The sequence below is a fragment of the Genypterus blacodes genome, unplaced genomic scaffold, assembly GCF_046128005.1.
Source record: "Genypterus blacodes isolate CSIRO-AG114 ecotype Tasmania unplaced genomic scaffold, CSIRO-AGI_Gbla_v1 ptg000067l_1, whole genome shotgun sequence".
Taxonomy (NCBI): Eukaryota; Metazoa; Chordata; class Actinopteri; order Ophidiiformes; family Ophidiidae; genus Genypterus; species Genypterus blacodes.
The window spans coordinates 6,359,292-6,378,395 of NW_027466879.1; the positions used below are offsets into that span (position 1 = coordinate 6,359,292).

The following is a 19,104-nucleotide window of genomic DNA, read 5'->3' on the forward strand; positions in this document are numbered from 1 at the left end:
AAACGTAGGAGATAGTGAACGTCGGAGGCGTTTCTGAAGTTCACGTCACGTCTAATTTGGGGCGTAATGGTGATGGATTACAATATATATTTGCCTGGTGGATATTTTGTCAATCAGCAAATATCAGGGTAGGAACCAACTTAAGTTTGTTAGTGATAATGTGTTCTGAAGTTCAGAGCTCAAGGAAATGGTGACGAAGACAACTGACTCCGTAGGGTGGCAGTGTAAGCAACATCAACATGGCTGCCACCGTAGAAGAAGAGAAATGGGGACACAGAAGGAAAACAAAAACATAGCTCAGGCATGTGAAACTCTTCACCGTTCCTGGCTTGTACAAAATGTGTCCTTAGTCTAAACCCGTGTCTGAGGACTGCTTGGGCAAAGCGGTGACAAAAACCGTTTAGTTTCAATCTGCGTTATGGCGTCAGTACTGAGCTGTTCATTAAAGTTACCTGTCTGTTTCAAACTGGCAACCTTGACCGTCTCAGCTAGAGGTTAGTACACAGAAAGAACGGATCTACTAAGGATTACAAATCAATCAGTTATTTGATTAGTTGACAGCCATTTGCTCTTCCACCTTTATATGTAGGATGATTTTGTTTGGTATATTTAATCTCTTGTCGGTCTGACAGCAATGTCAACACATTGGTTTGCCCTGCAAGCTCATGGCGGACACACTGTATGTCACTAGACTTTTATACATTAAACAATTAACACAGTATTTGTTTTTTATAAAGATGAAGAATGTATATAGAAACTATTTATCAGTTTGACCATTACATTTGACACGTTGTGTCTTTTGTTATAGGCTTAGGTCTGTGGAGTTTGTGTGCAGCTCAAGGATCGACAGCTCTGCTCAGGTGCTTATGGGTTTGAATGACTGACAATGACAACTGAAAATTAAACAAATGTAATCATGAATAAGAAAGTAAAATGGCAATAATTTGTTTGTTTCAGCTTTCTCAATTTGTACCACTAGATCATTAACAAAATCAAAAAACAGATAAATCCATAATGATATTTTTTCAGCTGTAATTAAGATCATTCAGGAATATAAATAACTGATGAAGACACTGACACACATACAACTGAAAATACCTGAAGTACCTTTGAAGGTTACAGGCATTTACCCAGTGATGATTATGACTCATGTGTGTCCCATTACCTTCTTACTCACACAATTGATAGTAAATGGGGCTTTTCGGACCATGGATTAAACCTTTAAGAATGAAATTTGGAACACTTGCAAACTGCAGCTGTGGAGTTCCCACAGAAAGTCAAAGTCTTCATCTGAAACTGTTCCATATCTATATGTTTTTCAAAGACATGCAAATTCTAATGGAATCGTCTCCCATGGCGGAGGTGCCAACATGGAGAGGCAGACCCTGGAGGACATCGCTAAGAACATCAGAGAGAAAAAGTACAAGAGAGTGGTGGTGATGGCCGGAGCTGGAATCAGTACACCCAGTGGCATCCCAGATTTCAGGTACAAAATATCCAGTCCAGTCCTAGTGTTTATTTGTCTAAATATATATGCCACATATCAGGGGTATCAGTGGATTAGTCTTTGAAGTGTTAATTCCCTTACAGATCTCCAGGCAGTGGTCTCTATGACAATCTCCAGCAGTATGACCTGCCCTATGCTGAGGCCATATTTGAAATTAGCTTTTTCCATCACAACCCAAATCCCTTTTTCGCTCTGGCCAAAGAACTCTATCCAGGGAATTATCGGCCCAATCTGACACACTATTTTGTACGCCTGCTTCATGAAAAGGGTCAGCTTCTCCGGATGTACACGCAGAATATCGACGGGCTGGAAAGACGTATGTTAACTCAAGGCTTTTTTTGGGGGAATATATGGAAGAAAATAACAGCATTTAATTGGATGGTGTGTTGTCATTTCAACCCACCTTGCACCGTGTTTGTTTGTTTATTTGTTTGTGTGTGTGTGTGGCAAAGTGGCAGGGATTCCTCCTGAGATGCTGGTAGAGGCACATGGTACGTTTGCCACTGCCACCTGCACTGTGTGTCTGAGGAACTATAATCAAGAGGACCTAAGAGTGAGTTTACTACACAAACTCCAACCATACTAATTTGACTGACCCCTAGATTTATGATTCTTGAAGACATTTTTTGTCTAATTTCATTTTATATATTTTTTTGCATTTATCAGGCATAGTACTTTCAAGACTTTGTAGAAGCACTCAACCCTCTACATCACTATATGTGCCACCACAGAAGTTTAGAAAGTCACAAAAGTTCCTTAGAGCAGATTGTTCATGCTGGAACACTAAGTTAATATGTGATTGATCTAATATGTGATTTCAAATGATTGTTTCCTTGTGTTTTGTCAGCCAGATGTGATGAAGGGGATAATCCCTAAGTGCCTGACTTGTAAGGGAGTCGTAAAACCCGACATTGTCTTTTTTGGGGAGGAGCTTCCACTGCACTTCTTCAAATACCTCACAGACTTCCCAGTAGCAGACCTCCTCATCATCATGGGTACGTCTCTGGAGGTGAGCACAATAGTTCTGACTTGACTGACTAGTTTCAAGCACATACATCAGGACTAGACTATGCTTTGCTTAATGGGGTAAGAAGAGGAATCTGACGTTAAACCAATGAAATGGTGATAGACATAGTATGTAGTGATGATGTGCCACATTGCTGTCGTTCCTCCTTCATTGTGCAGGTAGAGCCCTTTGCCAGTCTAGCAGGAGCTGTGCGTGGCTCTGTGCCCCGTCTGCTCATCAACAGGGATTTGGTGGGTCCGTTTGCATCGAGAAGCCAGCGGCCTCATGATGTGGTGCAGCTGGGGGACGTGGTGAGTGGGGTGCAGGTCCTGATTGACTCCCTTGGCTGGAGGCAAGAACTGGATGCTCTGATGGCAGCTGATACCCACAAAGTGAGTGTTTGTTTGGTTTCTGCCAGCTTGTCTATTGGTGATAATATTGGCTGATTATATTACTCTCACCAATATTTATCACCAAAAATTTATTTCAGTGCTTTCTTGTGCTTGTTTCCACAAATAGACCAGGGAGTCAGACTTTCACTTATTTTAATGTGTTTTATATGCAGGCTGCAGCAAAGACTGAAGAGTGAGAGCACTGCTGTGCGTCATGCCTGGAGCTTTGACCTTATTCACTTCAGAGCCTAAAACACTCAAGCTGCAGGAGAATGTCCAGCCGAGTTTCTGAACAGATTTACTTTCATGTCAAACACACATTAAGAATGACGTGTTTCAGTATAATTTTGACTTACATTGCACATAATGCAGAAGATTTTTTGCATCCAGTGATAAATAAGCAAAGCTGACACTGAGTATGTGAGACAGCTGTGCAATGCACTGTAATTTAACAGAATATTATCTTTGCTCTTTAATTGTTTTGTATAGATTCACAACAATATTCTCATTATTTCATTTTTCTGTGACTTTATTTCTGTTAATTGGCCATTTAATTCCAATACACCCAGTAAGTTAGGAGAGATCCTATACTTCACATCGAAGCGTTTTATGTTAGCCAACAGGGGGCGCAAACTGACAACGATGAAAGTTGCAAAAATGTTGGAAAAAGCCCCTGCAATTATTCTTCAAACAATTGACCATGTATGTATCCTCCATGTTTCATGCAGTATTTAATTTATCTAAGTGAAATTAATTTATTTTGGATTATGCGAGACAAAACCTCCTCCAGGTCTCCGAGAGTATCACCAGACACCTGGTCAGTATGTCTGAGAGAGAGACAAAGGGGAAAAGAAGCCGTTTGCTATTTTCTGTTATGCATTGTAACCGCTAGGTGGCAGCACAGGATATAAGACACTTCATTTGACCCCTTTAACAATTAATCCGTGCAAACAAGCTTCATTTTACAAGGATGCTCCCCTCCTAATCCACATGTACATCTTGTTCCATATACTGTTATGTAAAGGGAGGGGGGATCTAATTATATTATGGTCCCAGGTGTCTCAGGACTATCAGAGCAATCCTGTTAAGAAACAAAGAAACAGATGCAGACAATATAGAACGATGATGCTGTTTATGAGAAGAAAAAAAATAAGATGTCCACATAAAACGTGGATGTATGGCAAACAGCAGGCATGCTGTGGCCTTGTAATGAAGGTCGGCTTCATTACTAGCATGTACAGTAGAATTGATAGTCTGGTTAAAGGAACACTCATACACACCGCCCCAGTTCCCTCTAAGCTGGAGGTGGTAAATCATGTCCTGTAAAGACAAACACACAAGTAAGTTGGCTCATGATTGCCAGATGTGTCTGAGATGTGAAAGGCTGTGTAAATGTATGTGGTTTGTGTACTCACCTCTTGTGTCCACTTCCCAGGGTTTTCGGGCAAAAGAGTCCCAAGGCAACACGAGCACCTTTAAAGGTTCTGAGAAAGACCAAGTAAGAATCACTGCAGGGGTCTAGGGGAGTTTCATTGTCAGTGGCAGGCTGTATAAGACCGGACGAGGCCGCTGTTGGGACCACGTGCTACCCAAGAGCCTCAGGATTGCTTAATTTGGAAAATATTTGGTTATCTGTATGTTTTTTTCATTGTTGGAGAAAAGAAACACCGGGTTGGTTGTCACCTAACCTCTGCCTCAAATCCTCCTGTTTCAAGTCTAACCGCTAAAGGCCATCCTAACAAATGACACTTGACAAAACTCTGGAGGTCTTCCAGGAACTTGAGGTACTCTTGGTGCTCCATGGCGGTGCTCAGCTCCATCAGCTCGTCGGCTACAAACTACAATACATATGAATCTAAGCCAAGGATACTTTCATTTTAAGAACACAAAACAGCTCAGAAGACCAGAAGAGAGATTCATGTGCAAAATGATCAAACACCCTGTGGTGAAAACTTAAAGGGTTCAACAACGTTATATATTAATGAGTGATGGCATCAAGGCTGAATAATAGAACAAGATCATGATATTCACTATAAATCAATTAGAAAATGTTGAGATTTCCCATTGTGTTTTTATCTTTCACCTTCAACTCACTCAATTAGCATAACTTCATCATGAATCAGTGCAATGTCTCATTTTCCACAAGGGCAAAAGAGAATTAACAATTACAGTCAAAGAACCAGTTCTCAATGTCCAACAACAATCGGGTGTAAGTGTAACTCATAGTTTGACTCAGGTAGTTGTCAGCCTGGTAGTAACAATACAAAAGTTTAATTTAATTAGTGTTTCACATGGACATTGTTTTCTGTCAAATGGAATGAAAACGGCATCACATTGTCTATGTTTGGAACATTTATCGCCATAAACTGAGAATATGTGTTTAAATCTCCAACTGATGAAAAGCCAGAGTCGTCTGTGAAGGTTCTCAGTCATCCATGGAACGGTATCCAAGGAAGTTCATCTTAGGCAACTGAACTTGCTGATAAAGGTTTGAAGAGGTTGAACCCTCACCAGTCTGCCAGAACTGAAGAAGCCTTATGGAGAAGAGATGACACACCTTCTAGTCTTGCAAACTTTACTAGCAAGTCCATTTGCCCAAGATGACGTTTGCTTTGATCCAGCGTCAGAGCTGTGAGATGTTTGTCCCTCATCCGCTGTGTGAGTTCATGATATCCCAGCCCTGGTCTGAAAACCACACGTTTCCATCCACTGGCTCATGGAGTGCATGTCCATTGAAATAAAAGTCTGTGTCAGCAGAAGCAGCTCCGTATGGCTTTCTTGAAGAATTTCTTGAACTCTGTGTTGAAGACAGTGTAGATGATGGGGTTGAGAGCACTGTTGACGTAGCCCAGCCACGTGACGGTGCTCATCAGCGAGCGCGGTATGTTGCACGTCACGCACACAGCTCGCATCGTATGGACCACAAAGAACGGAGTCCAGCAGAACAAGAAGCAACCTGCAACAACGGAAACATGGAGAGATGATTCATAGTAACAGACCACAAATCAGTGTCCATCATCTGCACCTCTACAAGTGGGATTCCAGTCTGTACACACACACACACACACACACACACACACACACACACACACACACACACACACACACACACACACACACACACACACACACACACACACACACACACACACACACACACACACACACACACACACACACACACACACACACACACACACACACACACACACACACACACACACACACACACACACACGCGCGTTAATGGATGCTGAATGCTGTGAATGTCACAGTCACCTCAAACTCGGCATGCCAAACATAGGTACATAGGTCACAGAGCGGAAACAGGGATCTTAAACTTTTCTCTCTGATGATGATTCCTTCTTGTGATTTCCCATCTCAACATTCCGCTCCAACAGGAATCAAACTAGGAGCCGTTTCATTGCGACCGACAGGGTAACTGTAAATGATTCATGCTCAGACAGAGTTAATTAGACTACACAGAAATATATGGGTTTGCCGTCTTACAATTTTAACTCAAGACACATTAGTGCCCGGGGGGAGTTCAATAAATTTTGGATTGCTTCACAGCTTTTTCTGTCTCTTTCACGAGGCGTAAATCATTCACTTCATTGCCAGATTCACAGAGAATGAAGACAGAGCCTACACGTAATCCTGCAGAAGAAGGAAGACTCAGACAAACTCAGACTCAAACTCAGACGAATAACAGTGTCACACTGAGGTCGTCTGTCACCACCGTGTTGCGCTGGTGATGAAGTGTTCCATGCAGATGATGTGACGCATTAGCATTGTGTTGAGAGGTTGATGGATGGAATTTATGCTTTTTCTGTACAGGACGGTAGGAAACTTAACATAATATTCCACACCTCTCCATCCAATGGGACAACACGCCCCTATCTTATGCATAATGTGTATTTAGGTCAAATCTGATGTCCTGGGAGACTCATTTCAGCTGACACTTGATTACATGTGGTTCTGTCTAAATTCTAAGGGTTTTTAAACACATGGATGCGACTGAAACACATGGGACAAATAAGTTGCCGCTTATTTCAGACGTTCCCTGAAGATATTGGACAAAGAGGTATAAAGATTAAAATTTCCTCGAAACAACAAGAGCAGATTTAAGATTTTCCGCTGCTCCAGTTAACGCAGGAGACCTGTTATGACTTTAAGGTCAGGTGTTGTGTAATAATTGGATTGAAGGCTTTAAGCTCTCATGGCGCCACTTGGTGAGCAACACTCAGCTAGAAGTGACGCCTTTATCCCAGCCTGAGTGACGTTCATTAAGGAAACAAGCTGTGCTGCAAAAACAAAAAAGGTGCGAGACAAAGTGCAAAAATAAAACAAAGTTAAACCGTCTCCATCTGTCAACTGTGCAGCAGTTAAATACGCCACAGACGGTCAGGGAGGAATCAGGAAAACAAAATTAGGATTCACAGAGCAGAAACCCTTTCTCTGATCCAATTTAAACCCGAGCAACTTCTGTGAAATGACTCACAGAAGATGGTACAGATTTGAAACAGGGCCATAATTATATACACATTAACTGCTCAGCATCCAAACCAGTCATGTAAATCAATACTGCGTTCATTCCCAGCATCAGAGAACAGAACAGACAGACCAATATGACAGATGATCGAACAAACAAACAACTGCAAATGCAATCTAGTACAAAGAAAGGGGCAAACACTGAGCATGGCATCTTTGAGAGGAAGAATTCTGTAACCATGACAATGACAGAGCCCAAGACCTTCATGAGAATGGCTTCATACATGAGGCTGAAGATGCTGTCACTGCCATTTCTTTTATCTGTGCTCCATATTTGCTGATAGTGTGCATGTACCGAAGAGCTTATGGAAGTGGGACACAGCTTGTGCCTTTTATGGGCCAACACATGCAGAACCATTAGAGCTGTCTATACAAGTGTGAGCTCAGATGGAGGAGATGGAGAATGGAAACACTCACCCACCACCACAGGTAAGACCCTCATTGCTTTCCTCTCCCTGCTGTTGATCTTTGCCCTCTTCTTGCACTGCTGGAAGCTGAAGCTCACCACGGGCACAGAGTTCTCCCTGTACTGCTGAGGGTAAGGCATTTCCTGCTGGAGGTAGTCGCCCATATCATCCAGCCGAGATTGGGTCAGGTCCCTCTCTATGATCCTGGGCAGAGGTAAGGGCAGAGGCCCGGGGATGGGGCCGGCCAGTGAAGGGATTGCGGCGATGACGGCCGCGTGCTGCAGCTTCCTGCAGGCATCGATGCTGCTACGGAGTTTGGCCTTCCTCGCCTCCTCCCAGCGCCTCAGCCCGCGGAAGATACCAAAGTAGAGCAGGACCATGATGGGGCAGGGGATGAAGAAGGAGCAGACAGAGGAGTACACCACATAAGTGTTGTCCTCCAGCTTGCACTCAGTGGGGTCCCGGCTCGGCACGTTGTTGATACCAAATATGACCGGAGAGGCCACAGCCAGGGCCAGCAGCCAGGTGGCCGACAGCAGGAAGAGCTGACGGTGATCCACGTGTTTACGGTTGTAATTCAGCGGTATAGACACTGCAATGAACCTGAACATACAAAGGAAGAAGAGGTTTGTTTCTACATCACAGGAATGACCTGTGTGCCTCTACTTAAGATGATTCAAACTGGAAGAGGATGATTATTGGTGGGCATGCACACACACGCACACACACACACACACACCTGTCCACACTGATGGCACAGAGATTGAATATGGATGCGGTGCACAGCATCACGTCCATGGTCATCAGGCCATCGCACAGCGCCATGTTCAAGGTCCAAACTCCCCCATGGAACTGGACACATACACACACACAGAGAGAGAGAGAGAGAGAGAGAGAGAGAGAGAGAGAGAGAGAGAGAGAGAGAGAGAGAGAGAGAGAGAGAGAGAGAGAGAGAGAGAGAGAGAGAGAGAGAGAGAGAGAGAGAGAGAGAGAGAGAGATTCTGTCCTTACTTGACCCAAAATGTGAGCAGCCCTGGGTGTTTATAATCCTGTTGTTCTTGCATCACACCACCCTGCCAGCTAAATATAAAATATTAATTATACAAAAACACTGTTCAGGTTCTCTGTTCTTAATCTTTTCAGGAGACCAGAACAGAACAGGGTTTTGACTCTCAGACTGGCTCTTACACAGATCAAACACTGGATGCCTGATTCAAGAACACATGATGACCAGCGTATCTGAGCGAGACTTGACGTCATTTATGTCTATTACTTAGTCCCACAAACCTCATGTTCCAAATACCACATTTGACAAAAAAAATGCTGAGTTCAAATAACAATTGTGATCAGTGTTTGTAATGACCCGTGTGTGTAATCTAATCATTGTGCAGCTTCTCCTTATTCATCACTTCTCTACCAGATTTAGTGAATTGGTCCCGAAGGGGTTAAACCCGCTCAGGTACCTCCATCTGAATAAAGCTCCTCTCTGCGGTCTGTGGTCGTGGGAGCAGGTGGTCCCTCTTTAGACCCAGCTTACCTCCGCGTAAACGAACAGCGGCAGAACCAGCACCGCCAGCAGCAGGTCTGCAAACGCCAAACTCACTATGAAGTAGTTGGTTGTGGTTTTTAAAGCTTTTTCCACACACACGCTGACACACACCAGCACGTTCCCCGCGGTAATGCTCACGATCAGCACTATCCCGAATATGATCACAGGGAAGTTATACTGGGCTGCCGCGGGGACCGGCACCGGAACCGGCACCGGCAGCAGCGTGTCGTTGCCGGGATCGGTGGAGTTAACCGACATCGTCACCGCAGTCTGACGGGCTCCTTGTCCGACTGAAAACTTTCTCTGGTGCAGTTTTCATTTATGAAGCCCACTCAGCAGCCCGCATGTAAGCGGCACCGACACGAATAGATCCGGTTCTTCTCTGGGGACGATGAGGATCCGGATCCAAAAACATAACCCGGACTTCGCTCGACGTGGTTTTATCCCTGATTTTGAGTCTTCATTTCACTTTTGTTCAGCATGTAGCTAATCATGTGTAGCGTTATGGGATCCGCGTCTCTCCTCAGCGTGTTCAGAGTCAAAGCGACTGAGCTCAACCAATCAGAGTGCAGCTCACATAAATCCAGTAGCTCAGGTCTGTGTGTGTGTGTGTGTGTGTGCGTGTGTGTGCGTGTGTGTGTGTGTGTGTGTGTGTGTGTGTGTGTGTGTGTGTGTGTGTGTGTGTGTGTGCGTTCACTTCATTGGTCATTAAATGCGCCACGATCGAGGGTTTTGATTTTACAGTTCTTAAGTTAAAGACCAACGTGTAGAACTGTTTATTGCAGCGCCACCATCAGGCAGACTGAGTGTGTTCTTCTCTGGATCATGTCCCACCTGCCTGCCAAGATGAATTGAAATCATTACTATCCTGCTGAGAGACATGAAAAGGCAATCTTCAGAGGTGATGGATGAATGAATGAATGAATGAGCCAATAAGCAGCCAGCACGCCGTTTTGACAGTTTGAAGACTCATTTCATTTCTAATAATAACAACCTGATTTCCCAGTTTGGCAGTGTGTCCGTCTTTTCTAATAAAGTGCTGCTTGATTTTAATTTCAGATTAGCTGCAGAGGCGGTTGCCAAGCATTTTATTTTTTTATTATACATTTGGAAAATAACCGATTCACTGCTACAAAGGTCTCAGGATCAGACAACCTGAGGTTTGTCACAGCGATAAACAGCGCCTCCTGCTGGAGTTTAATCCACATCCACACTGATTAAATGACTAATCAACGTATGTTTGACATTATACTGACATTTCACTTCTCTCATTTATCTTCTTTTCATCATAAACTGCTTGGATGTAATGATGGTTAAACTGGGCCACAGAGCTGTAACCTTTAGTGTTTCATTCCGTCATAAGCCACTGCTTTTATAAATTACCTTGACATTTGATATGTTGACATTAGGTGCATGTTCTCCAGATTGCTACATAATGAAAGTCTTGATGATACCTGTCACATTGACATTGAGCCTGTGTGTGTCTGTGACAATATGTTGTTACAGTGAAATGCATTTATGACATTTGTCCGTATTGTGTGACCAGCTCAGTGTTGTGGATGTGACAGAGGAATCAGATGTGTGTGTGGAAACATCGTTGCATGTCCAGTGCTGCTGGAAGCCAATTAAGCCATCGCAATGAAGTCCTGAGGTTCCATGGACAGTCAGGGCTTCTGTGGAAGTGTCTGAAGGCACAACCCAGCCGGGATGCTTGATTTATGAAATATTGGAGTGGAACTGGAGAAAACGAATGGAGAGCATAGAAGCAGTGGCTATGAAGGTAGTGGTGTTCCCAAGGTGTCACTCTGTCTGAAGGAGGCAGTGAGGAGCTGCAATGGTCCATCCTCATACTGTTTCATCTTTTAAACTCATAAACACAGTATTTCTGCGACAATAATTGCAGCTTTTGGCATTTACTACCACGTCCCAACTTAATTCTTGCTTTTGAAACCAGATCTGTCCAGTGGAGTGAATAACATTAGCATGAAGTCATAAAGAATTAGCTCTTTGCACGTGGTCACAGAGCCTTAGGAGGAAAAGGTGACGCAACCATGTTCAGGAAAACACAACGCAGATGTTCACAGTGACCGAAATCCTTAGGACAAAATAAAAAACACAACATGTCCTTTGTCCCTAAAAGTGACTTCAGTGTTCAGATGAAAGAAAGATGATAAACCGACTGAAATCATCTTCAAATCATCATATGGAAAAAAAGCCCTTAAAAAGTAAACATGTACTAATGTGCATTAGTGATTCTGCCTCTCCAGTAAATCATCATTAAAGCATGTGTGTGTTTGGATTATGGACGAAGGGCTTTTCACTTCAAGGTCAAAGGCAAAAATGCGAGAGATGAGCTGTGTGAGTTCTTGTTCTCTTCAGTATTTGCTGGATCTTCTGCCACCCGATCACTGTTTTTAGGGGCAATTGGTTCTTTAATGATGATGTGACGCTTTTGAAACCTTGCAGGTTGTCTAGGGTTTCAACCCCCTAAACCCTCCCCATGCCCCAGCCCTCCTCCTCCTCCACCTAGATAGAAAATAGAAAAATGAGTCATTGAGGTGAGTGACTGCTCCTCTGGATTTGAAGCGATATTTAAAAACATGGGAACTCAGCGAGAAGAGAAGAAGAAGGGAAAGCTTAAAAAATTCATAAGCTGTAGGAGCGCTGAGAGACACAACTGACTGATGGGATCTGACTAATTACTGCAGGGTAGAGTGTGTGTGTGTGTGTGTGTGTGTGTGTGTGTGTGTGTGTGTGTGTGTGTGTGTGTGCGCGCGCGCGTGCGTGTGCGCGTGTGTGTGTGTGTGTGTGCGTGTGTGTGCGGGGGGACCTTGACACTGGCTGAGAATACAGATAATAACAAAATAAAAGAGACAAATAACGTTCATGCAGGGAGACAAAGTGACACACACACAGGACATTACGATCATTTTGGCAGACGCTTTTATCCAAAGCGACTTACATTACATTATATTACCACCCTTCGCAGAGGGGGGAGCAATTGAGGGTTCGGTGCCTTGCTCAGGGGCACCTCGGCAGGGACTCGAACCGGCAACCCTCCGGTTCTTAAGCGGAAGCTCTACCCACTCGACTACTGCCTCCCTTACAAGAGCAGACGAATGCATTTGTAGATATGATGCAACATACATACAAATAGATACAGAAGCAAGTTGGTTTGACCTGATTGAGCAGCTTTGATGCTGTGACATAAAGGATTTGAACTAAAACTGCATCTAGTCCAGTGAAGCTCAGTTGCAGACGAGCTTCAAAATTCACTTTCATAAGATATTATTAATATGGTTTTAAAAAAAGACGTCATCATTTATTTATGACCTCTATTCTTTGGTTCAGTCAGTGTTCTGTGTTCAATTCATTCTATGGTACCAGCGAGCTTGGGCCCAGATGCTCCGTAGGCCTGCCTGTCTGGATTTATCATAAAGATAAAGATAATGTGAGAGTATACAGAATACAACAATACTGTACATTAGAACACACAATTACTGCTTTCAACTGTGAGTTAGGTGAAACTGGACAGAAAAAGCAACAGGCCAAATGTCAAATTCCTTTATATATCTGTTTCTCTTAATCACTGCAAGCTCAGGGCTCTAATCATCGACTCTGTTCGCACGGCGCCTTATTAAACTAACCTTCTTGTTATTCCGGTAACGAGGTTGCGCGTTTATGCAAGACGTGAACACCTGCAGAGTGTGATCGGGACGCCATCCGAGTGTTGACAGTGATGAGACCTCTGCAGCCAGGTGTAGATGAAACACATACAGTGATGACAACTTCAACTGATCCAAATCCACCTACAAGTTATGTACGTCAGAACGCCTCCTCCTCCGTGCGCTGCTTGCTCTGATTCATCAAGTTATTTGAGTGGGAGCTGTGAGTTGCTGTGAATGGAGATCTGTCTGCACAAGGACATTGACAGCTCAGACACAGATGTATTAGTTGTTTGAATGAATGAATGAATGAATGAATGAATGAATGAATGAATGAATGATGAATGAAAGACCCGTAGAGATGCTGTATGGTCTGAATGAAATGGTCACCATGCTCATTGAACAGACAACTACCTTAACTTGACTGCTTGTGTGAAGTTACTTTACCAGAGGTCCTTCGCGAAACGAAGGTTTCATAGAAATGGAATGAAATGTATTGAGATGACTGAGTCACAAGAGACCACTGGAGAACAGATTGTGACAGCAGGCTGAGACTTCATCCTGAGGCATCAGCCAACTGTTGGCTCAGTGCAAACATGCTTACTGCTCTGTGTCAAAGGTCATCTGTCAGAAGCAGAGGTCAAAGTATTACAATAGAAATAGCTAATATACAGTAAGTAAAGTCTAGAATGAAGCTAAACAAGTATTAACAAGTATCAGCTGTAAAATGTAGGAATACAATTCACGTCAGAATTCCTGAAATTCCTGAATTCCTTACATCCATACATTATTATTACAAAAGATGTTTGCCTTAACAGCTGAATTACCTTTTATGAGCTTATCCTCTGTTTGTTTTGTTGTAAACATTTTTGTAATGAATATTTACACCTTCTGATTAATGCAGTAAATTACAAAGTGTAATTTCTACTTCGGAAACGTTGAGGAGGTAAAGTGAGGTCTCCCTGAAGTCAATACCTACATGTTACTAGTATAGTCAAGTAAATGTACTGAAGGTCCAGTTCTTCCCTCCTGGTCAGATGAGCGTGTCACGTTTCCTACACTGCTGCATATTAATGAACACAATGGCTGTCACTTCACACTGGCCACTCTGTTTCCCACCTTCACATCCATGTGACTGACCTGAAGCATCAGCCGTGCCAGTGTGTGACATCACAGGGTCAAGGTCACAGCCAGGAAGTCACTGCCACTATCAACAAGGAAACATGAATGATGACGACCTGTCAGGAACACAACGGATCATCTATCCATTTTTCATTCAAATTCAGTTTTCTGTCAGGCCAGTGAGAGTCTCTCTACAGAACGCAGCGGTAAAACATATCATCTGTCCGAGTTTTGTCAAATTTGGAGCAGATATTATATATATATATACATTTATAACGCTGACGGTGACGAGATAAAATGTCAAACATGAATGGAGGGTTGTGATTTTATATCTCAGTCTATAAATGAGGATCAACATATTTGATATTTGAAATGATTGATATTTGATTGGTGCATTTAAAGCAATTCTACTGATTCCTCTTTTTCTCTAGTCCAGTAGATCCAAAGGGATGAAGGATCCAACCAACAGCTCCCTTTCTACTTTATGCAGACCAAGAATTCCACTAAGTAGGACTCTAATGAGCTTAACTTCCCTGTTTAAATCCCACAAACGCCAACTTGCAGTTACATCATCCACACTGTGAACATTAGTACATATAATATGGAAGATATATGGAAATATAACATTTTTGCTTAATGCTTCAGTAAAATAAATGTAAAACCTGAATACGTTTCTTGTAACTTGTATGTATGTATGCCAGTCCATCTGTTAACATATGCATATTTTATTTAGTATTTTCAGGGAGTGCAGTAAACTTAATTGGTGTTTGTGTTAGAGCATATTGATAGTCATAGTCAATTTTAAGACATAAATTAATAATGTGCATTTGTCACATTAGTTATTTCAGAATTAATTTGCATCTTTAGAGCATGAACAGTGACTAGTTTCATGCTTATTTCTGCCCATACTGTCAGGATCTCATCACAGGATAAAGTACCAAATGACAGAACCAAATAAAACAATACAGATTTACTCTCAACCAACGCAGTACACAGCACAATAAACTGCATCATTGTTTTTGAACGTTATACTGTATATAAATAGCGCTGAAGAATTCTCCAGTCCATAATCTGGCTGTAGGAGGGAAAAGACATAAACTACAAAGAGACAAAACGATGTCATAATACAGGAACTAAAATAAATGCTTCTATTGTGTCCCGAGACAAAGGAGGGTTTCAAGTCCAGTGAGTTTGGATCATCCTGTAGCGCCCTCTACTGGGTCTGACGTGTTAACTGCAGCTGCTGTCAAACAATGTACAACAGAAACCACAGACACGTTGATGCATAAAGTCAACAACTGTAAACTGAGTGTCACTGATAATGTATCACATCATCGCAGGGACACTTTGGCTCTAATTCATGTTTTTAAATATTTTTTTCCTTGGGGTAATGTGAAGGTTAGTCACAATTAGTACTTCAAATATATCAAAGTTATATTCACACGTGTAATCATGGTGTCAGACTTAAAGAAATAAAGAAACAACTGTATTTATAGTTTCTCTGTTGATCATTATGAAAATGTAATTCAACAAAGTTTTGATAGAATCATTGTGGCAGTGATTGGCAGCCAGTCGTGACGTTCTGAACTTTGGTTGTGCGGCGTCCTGTAAGTTTTCATTTGGATCATAGATTGTGTCTTTACTCCTCCTTTGTGAAATAAATTACACACACTGTTGGCGGAGTGTTTTTCCAGCACCATCTCTGCATGGACACACAATGTAAGAGCTTCATGTGACACTGTATAGCCGTTGTTCCCACACAGAGAAACCAGGGGAGGGGCACTGCTGTGTGTGTGTCCAGGCAGTGTAATGTACAACAGCTATGTTTGTGTGTGTGTGTGTGTGTGTGTGTGTGTGTGTGTGTGTGTGTACAGTACTGCATGTGCAGCTGCCCGTGTCCCTGGTTGCGCCAGTGGTAAATCTTTCTGTCATTGGTTACTGTGTGAAAGACAAAACCAAATTAGTCTAACAGGAAAATGCTGTGAACCTCCAAAATAAGAGCAAGACTTTAAAGATTGACATCACTCTATCAGCATTCTATTAGAATTGCTATTCTTTGCTCTTAGGATTCTGCCCTTATTGAAAGCAGTCACAGAAACCAGCCTGCAAAAATTGTATATTGTTACAGAACTGTTCAAATAATTGACACATTTGATTATTCTTGAATATATAACCCACATGTGCATTATTCTGCTTCCTTTGCAGTGTTTTCATATCAAATTAGGATCTAAATGATTTGGCCTTCTGATCTGATGATGAGGCCTTTACATTTTAAGATTAACACACTGGCGATATTGAGCATCAATCGATATCACACATGTTGAACCTCTCCATGCATGTCAGTCATGGTGACTGACACGTCACTTTAAGCAGGTCAATCTAACCTAAAGCTCATCCATAAGATACGGCAGAAAGGTTTCAGGCCGCCAGCATTCTTCTGGTGGATTCCTCCCAGAATGCAGCTGGCTCACTGATACAGAGGGACCCGTCCAGCTAAAGCAGATGCAAGTATTTTCGTGGGAGGCTGCTCGTCCACTGCTGGCAAACACTTAATGCAATATATGCCCGTAAGATGAAGTCACAAACATTGCAACTGTAGTCGACTCCCACTCGCCGGGCAGCACAGACGGGGCATTATGTGGAGAAGTACCAGCTGGTACCACGGGTTCCTCATCCTCCTCAGGACTTCATTTGTTGGTGCGTCTGTAATCAGGACATGGAACTAAAATTGAAGAGCAAACCTGTGAACTTTGTCTTTGGATACATCCTCGCTGCCTGCTTTTGTACACTTTGTGCGACTCAAAGAAGTGAGTAGAGAACACTTGACCTGCTAATGGCGTCATCAGCGGCCAGTGAGGGAAGGAAGGAGGGCAGCTATGGATGCTGATGAGGCCGAGTGCAGTGTGTGTGTGTGTGTGTGTGTGTGTGTGTGTGTGTGTGTGAGAGAGAGAGAGAGAGAGAAACAGAGTGGAAGATTATTATTTGATATTTTATTAGACTTTAGGTGGGAATAGTTCTAACTGATTGAAGACTAATTCAAGGTTAAGACTCAACAGTGTTAACGTTACAATTACAACTAGATGAGGATTAGAATGAAGGTTAAAGATTATGTATTCTTTATGTATTCAGTCGTAGGTTATGAGGGGGGTGTTTGTGTGTGTGTGTGTGTGTGTGTAAATAAACACTCAGACATTCTTAGGTAATAAACTTTAGGATTATATTTACATACACCATATAACTTCCAACAGTTTATTGCATAGAATCCATATTGATCTGAATTCTTCATCAGTTCTTTATTGTTTGATTTGAAACAGTGATTTGTTTATTCGATCCTCTCAGTTTGCACGGTTCCTCCCGGTCCCGTGTCCGTCCCAGAAAACAACACCGCTGACGTCTTGGTAGCAAAAATCATCTCTGGCAGCGATGTAACGCTGAGCATCACAGTGAACCCTGAAGACCTGTTCTACCTTAAAGGGGACGTGCTGATGGTGAAGAAAGGCCTGGACTATGAGGTCATCCATTTCAATCACATCTGAGACTAATGAGACAAGGAGAAAATGTGTAGTTTGTCTTACATTTGAACTTTATGTTGCTGTGAGCATTTGATTTATCTGCTTGTCAGGGGAAAACAAATCTTATCCTAACAATAGTCAAAGCTTAGTTGGCAGATTCTGCACAGTGGAAATTCCCAAACACTGTGATCGGACCTGATTGGACAGAATCAAACGATTCTTCAGTGAGCCAGGAAACAAGTTCAGTTGCATTGAACTCTCAATTCCTCTTCCCATGTCAAATGTTATGCTATTACTATTCATAAAAGTCAAAACATGCCTGAGAAATGAATTGTGAAATAGCTTTGCTGGCCCTTATAATACAATACAGAAACAACATCACAGTAAAGATGGTTCCAGATTTCTGAACTTTAGATATGACATTTAAGACAGCTCGTTTTTAGCTTTGAATTTCTTTGCTTACCTGTAGGCTGAAGTAAAGGGAATGTTTATTTGCCAGCACATAACCTTTCACTCTGACACAGCTGATGTGTGTTTTGCAGTCATTGCCCAGTGCAGCTCTTCTGGTGTGGGTGCAGTGCAGCAGAACAGGATCCATATCTGTGAGTTTACTCCACAAAAAGTGTGTATGATAATGCTGTTAATAAACAGAGTGAGTAAATGTTGTTTTTCTCTCTCCCAGGTGAACGAATCGGTTGAAGTTTTAGTCGAAAATGTGAACGATAATCCTCCAAACTTCATGCAAAACCACTACGTGCTAGAAGTGAATGAGGTGAATGCTGGTGATTCTTCCAGACTTTGGTGTCTACGTGTCTCTGCACTGTGTTTGAGCTTTGAGTCGGCTGATATTGACTCTGAGTTTGTATCTTGCAGCTTTCTCCTATCAACTCCAGCATTGGGCTCATTGAAGCTACAGATGTGGATTCACAGCCACTGTACTATCGCTTAGAGTCTGCAACAGTAAGACAATGTCTACTTGTGCTATAGAGACTGTATAGGACTGCTGTAGTCACCATAGAAACAGTTGTTATAAGCATTTCAGCCTGGGCCCTCTACACTGAAGGAGGTAACATGACTGTAGTCTACAGAAACCAGAAATCTCTATTAGACAGCACAACTTTCTGTTTGCACTGATCATTTCCATTTCACTTCCGTTTTGCACTAAGACTCCTTGCACTATTTATTTACATATTTATTAATTTATATTTATAGTTAGTATATATAGTATATATAATGTATATAGTTTATTCTGTATATATTCTGTATATATTCTGTATTCTGTATATATAATAGTACACTTTTGCACTTTCTGGTTGGATGCTACTGCATTTCATTGGCTTGTACCTGTACCTGCTCACTGACAATAAAGTTGAATCTAATCTAATCTAATCTA

At 42.3% G+C, this 19,104-nt stretch overlaps 2 protein-coding genes across 2 annotated transcripts; one reads left to right on the top strand and one right to left on the bottom strand.

Annotated features, from left to right (window-relative positions):
• The first annotated feature begins 12 nt into the window (after window positions 1–12).
• Window positions 13–5,658, top strand: sirt3 (sirtuin 3). The gene is made up of 8 exons (XM_076155558.1): window positions 13–494; window positions 809–860; window positions 1,325–1,486; window positions 1,591–1,823; window positions 1,960–2,060; window positions 2,355–2,516; window positions 2,693–2,905; window positions 3,079–5,658. The coding sequence occupies exons 1-8, from the start codon at window positions 419–421 to the stop codon at window positions 3,100–3,102; spliced, it is 1,023 nt and encodes a 340-aa protein (XP_076011673.1). The 5' UTR covers window positions 13–418; the 3' UTR covers window positions 3,103–5,658.
• drd4b (dopamine receptor D4b) lies at window positions 5,567–9,670 on the bottom strand. Its single transcript, XM_076155942.1, has 4 exons — window positions 9,401–9,670; window positions 8,603–8,715; window positions 7,874–8,466; window positions 5,567–5,861 (listed from the first exon to the last, which is right to left on the bottom strand). Exons 1-4 carry the CDS (start codon window positions 9,668–9,670, stop codon window positions 5,656–5,658), a joined length of 1,182 nt encoding a protein of 393 aa, XP_076012057.1. The 3' UTR covers window positions 5,567–5,655.
• Window positions 9,671–19,104: the final 9,434 nt, after the last annotated feature.

Bases quoted from the DNA above. Each gene is read 5' to 3' on its own strand.
- sirt3 (XM_076155558.1), top strand. From the start codon at position 419: ATGGCGTCAGTACTGAGCTGTTCATTAAAGTTACCTGTCTGTTTCAAA. The intron at 495-808 runs GTTAGTACACAG...CTTTTGTTATAG, and splicing joins CTTGACCGTCTCAGCTAGAG to GCTTAGGTCTGTGGAGTTTG. The intron at 861-1,324 runs GTGCTTATGGGT...TGTTTTTCAAAG, and splicing joins GGATCGACAGCTCTGCTCAG to ACATGCAAATTCTAATGGAA.
- drd4b (XM_076155942.1), bottom strand. From the start codon at position 9,670: ATGTCGGTTAACTCCACCGATCCCGGCAACGACACGCTGCTGCCGGTG. The intron at 8,716-9,400 runs GTAAGCTGGGTC...GTATGTGTCCAG, and splicing joins CGCTGTTCGTTTACGCGGAG to TTCCATGGGGGAGTTTGGAC. The intron at 8,467-8,602 runs GTGTGTGTGTGT...TTGTATGTTCAG, and splicing joins TGTGCCATCAGTGTGGACAG to GTTCATTGCAGTGTCTATAC.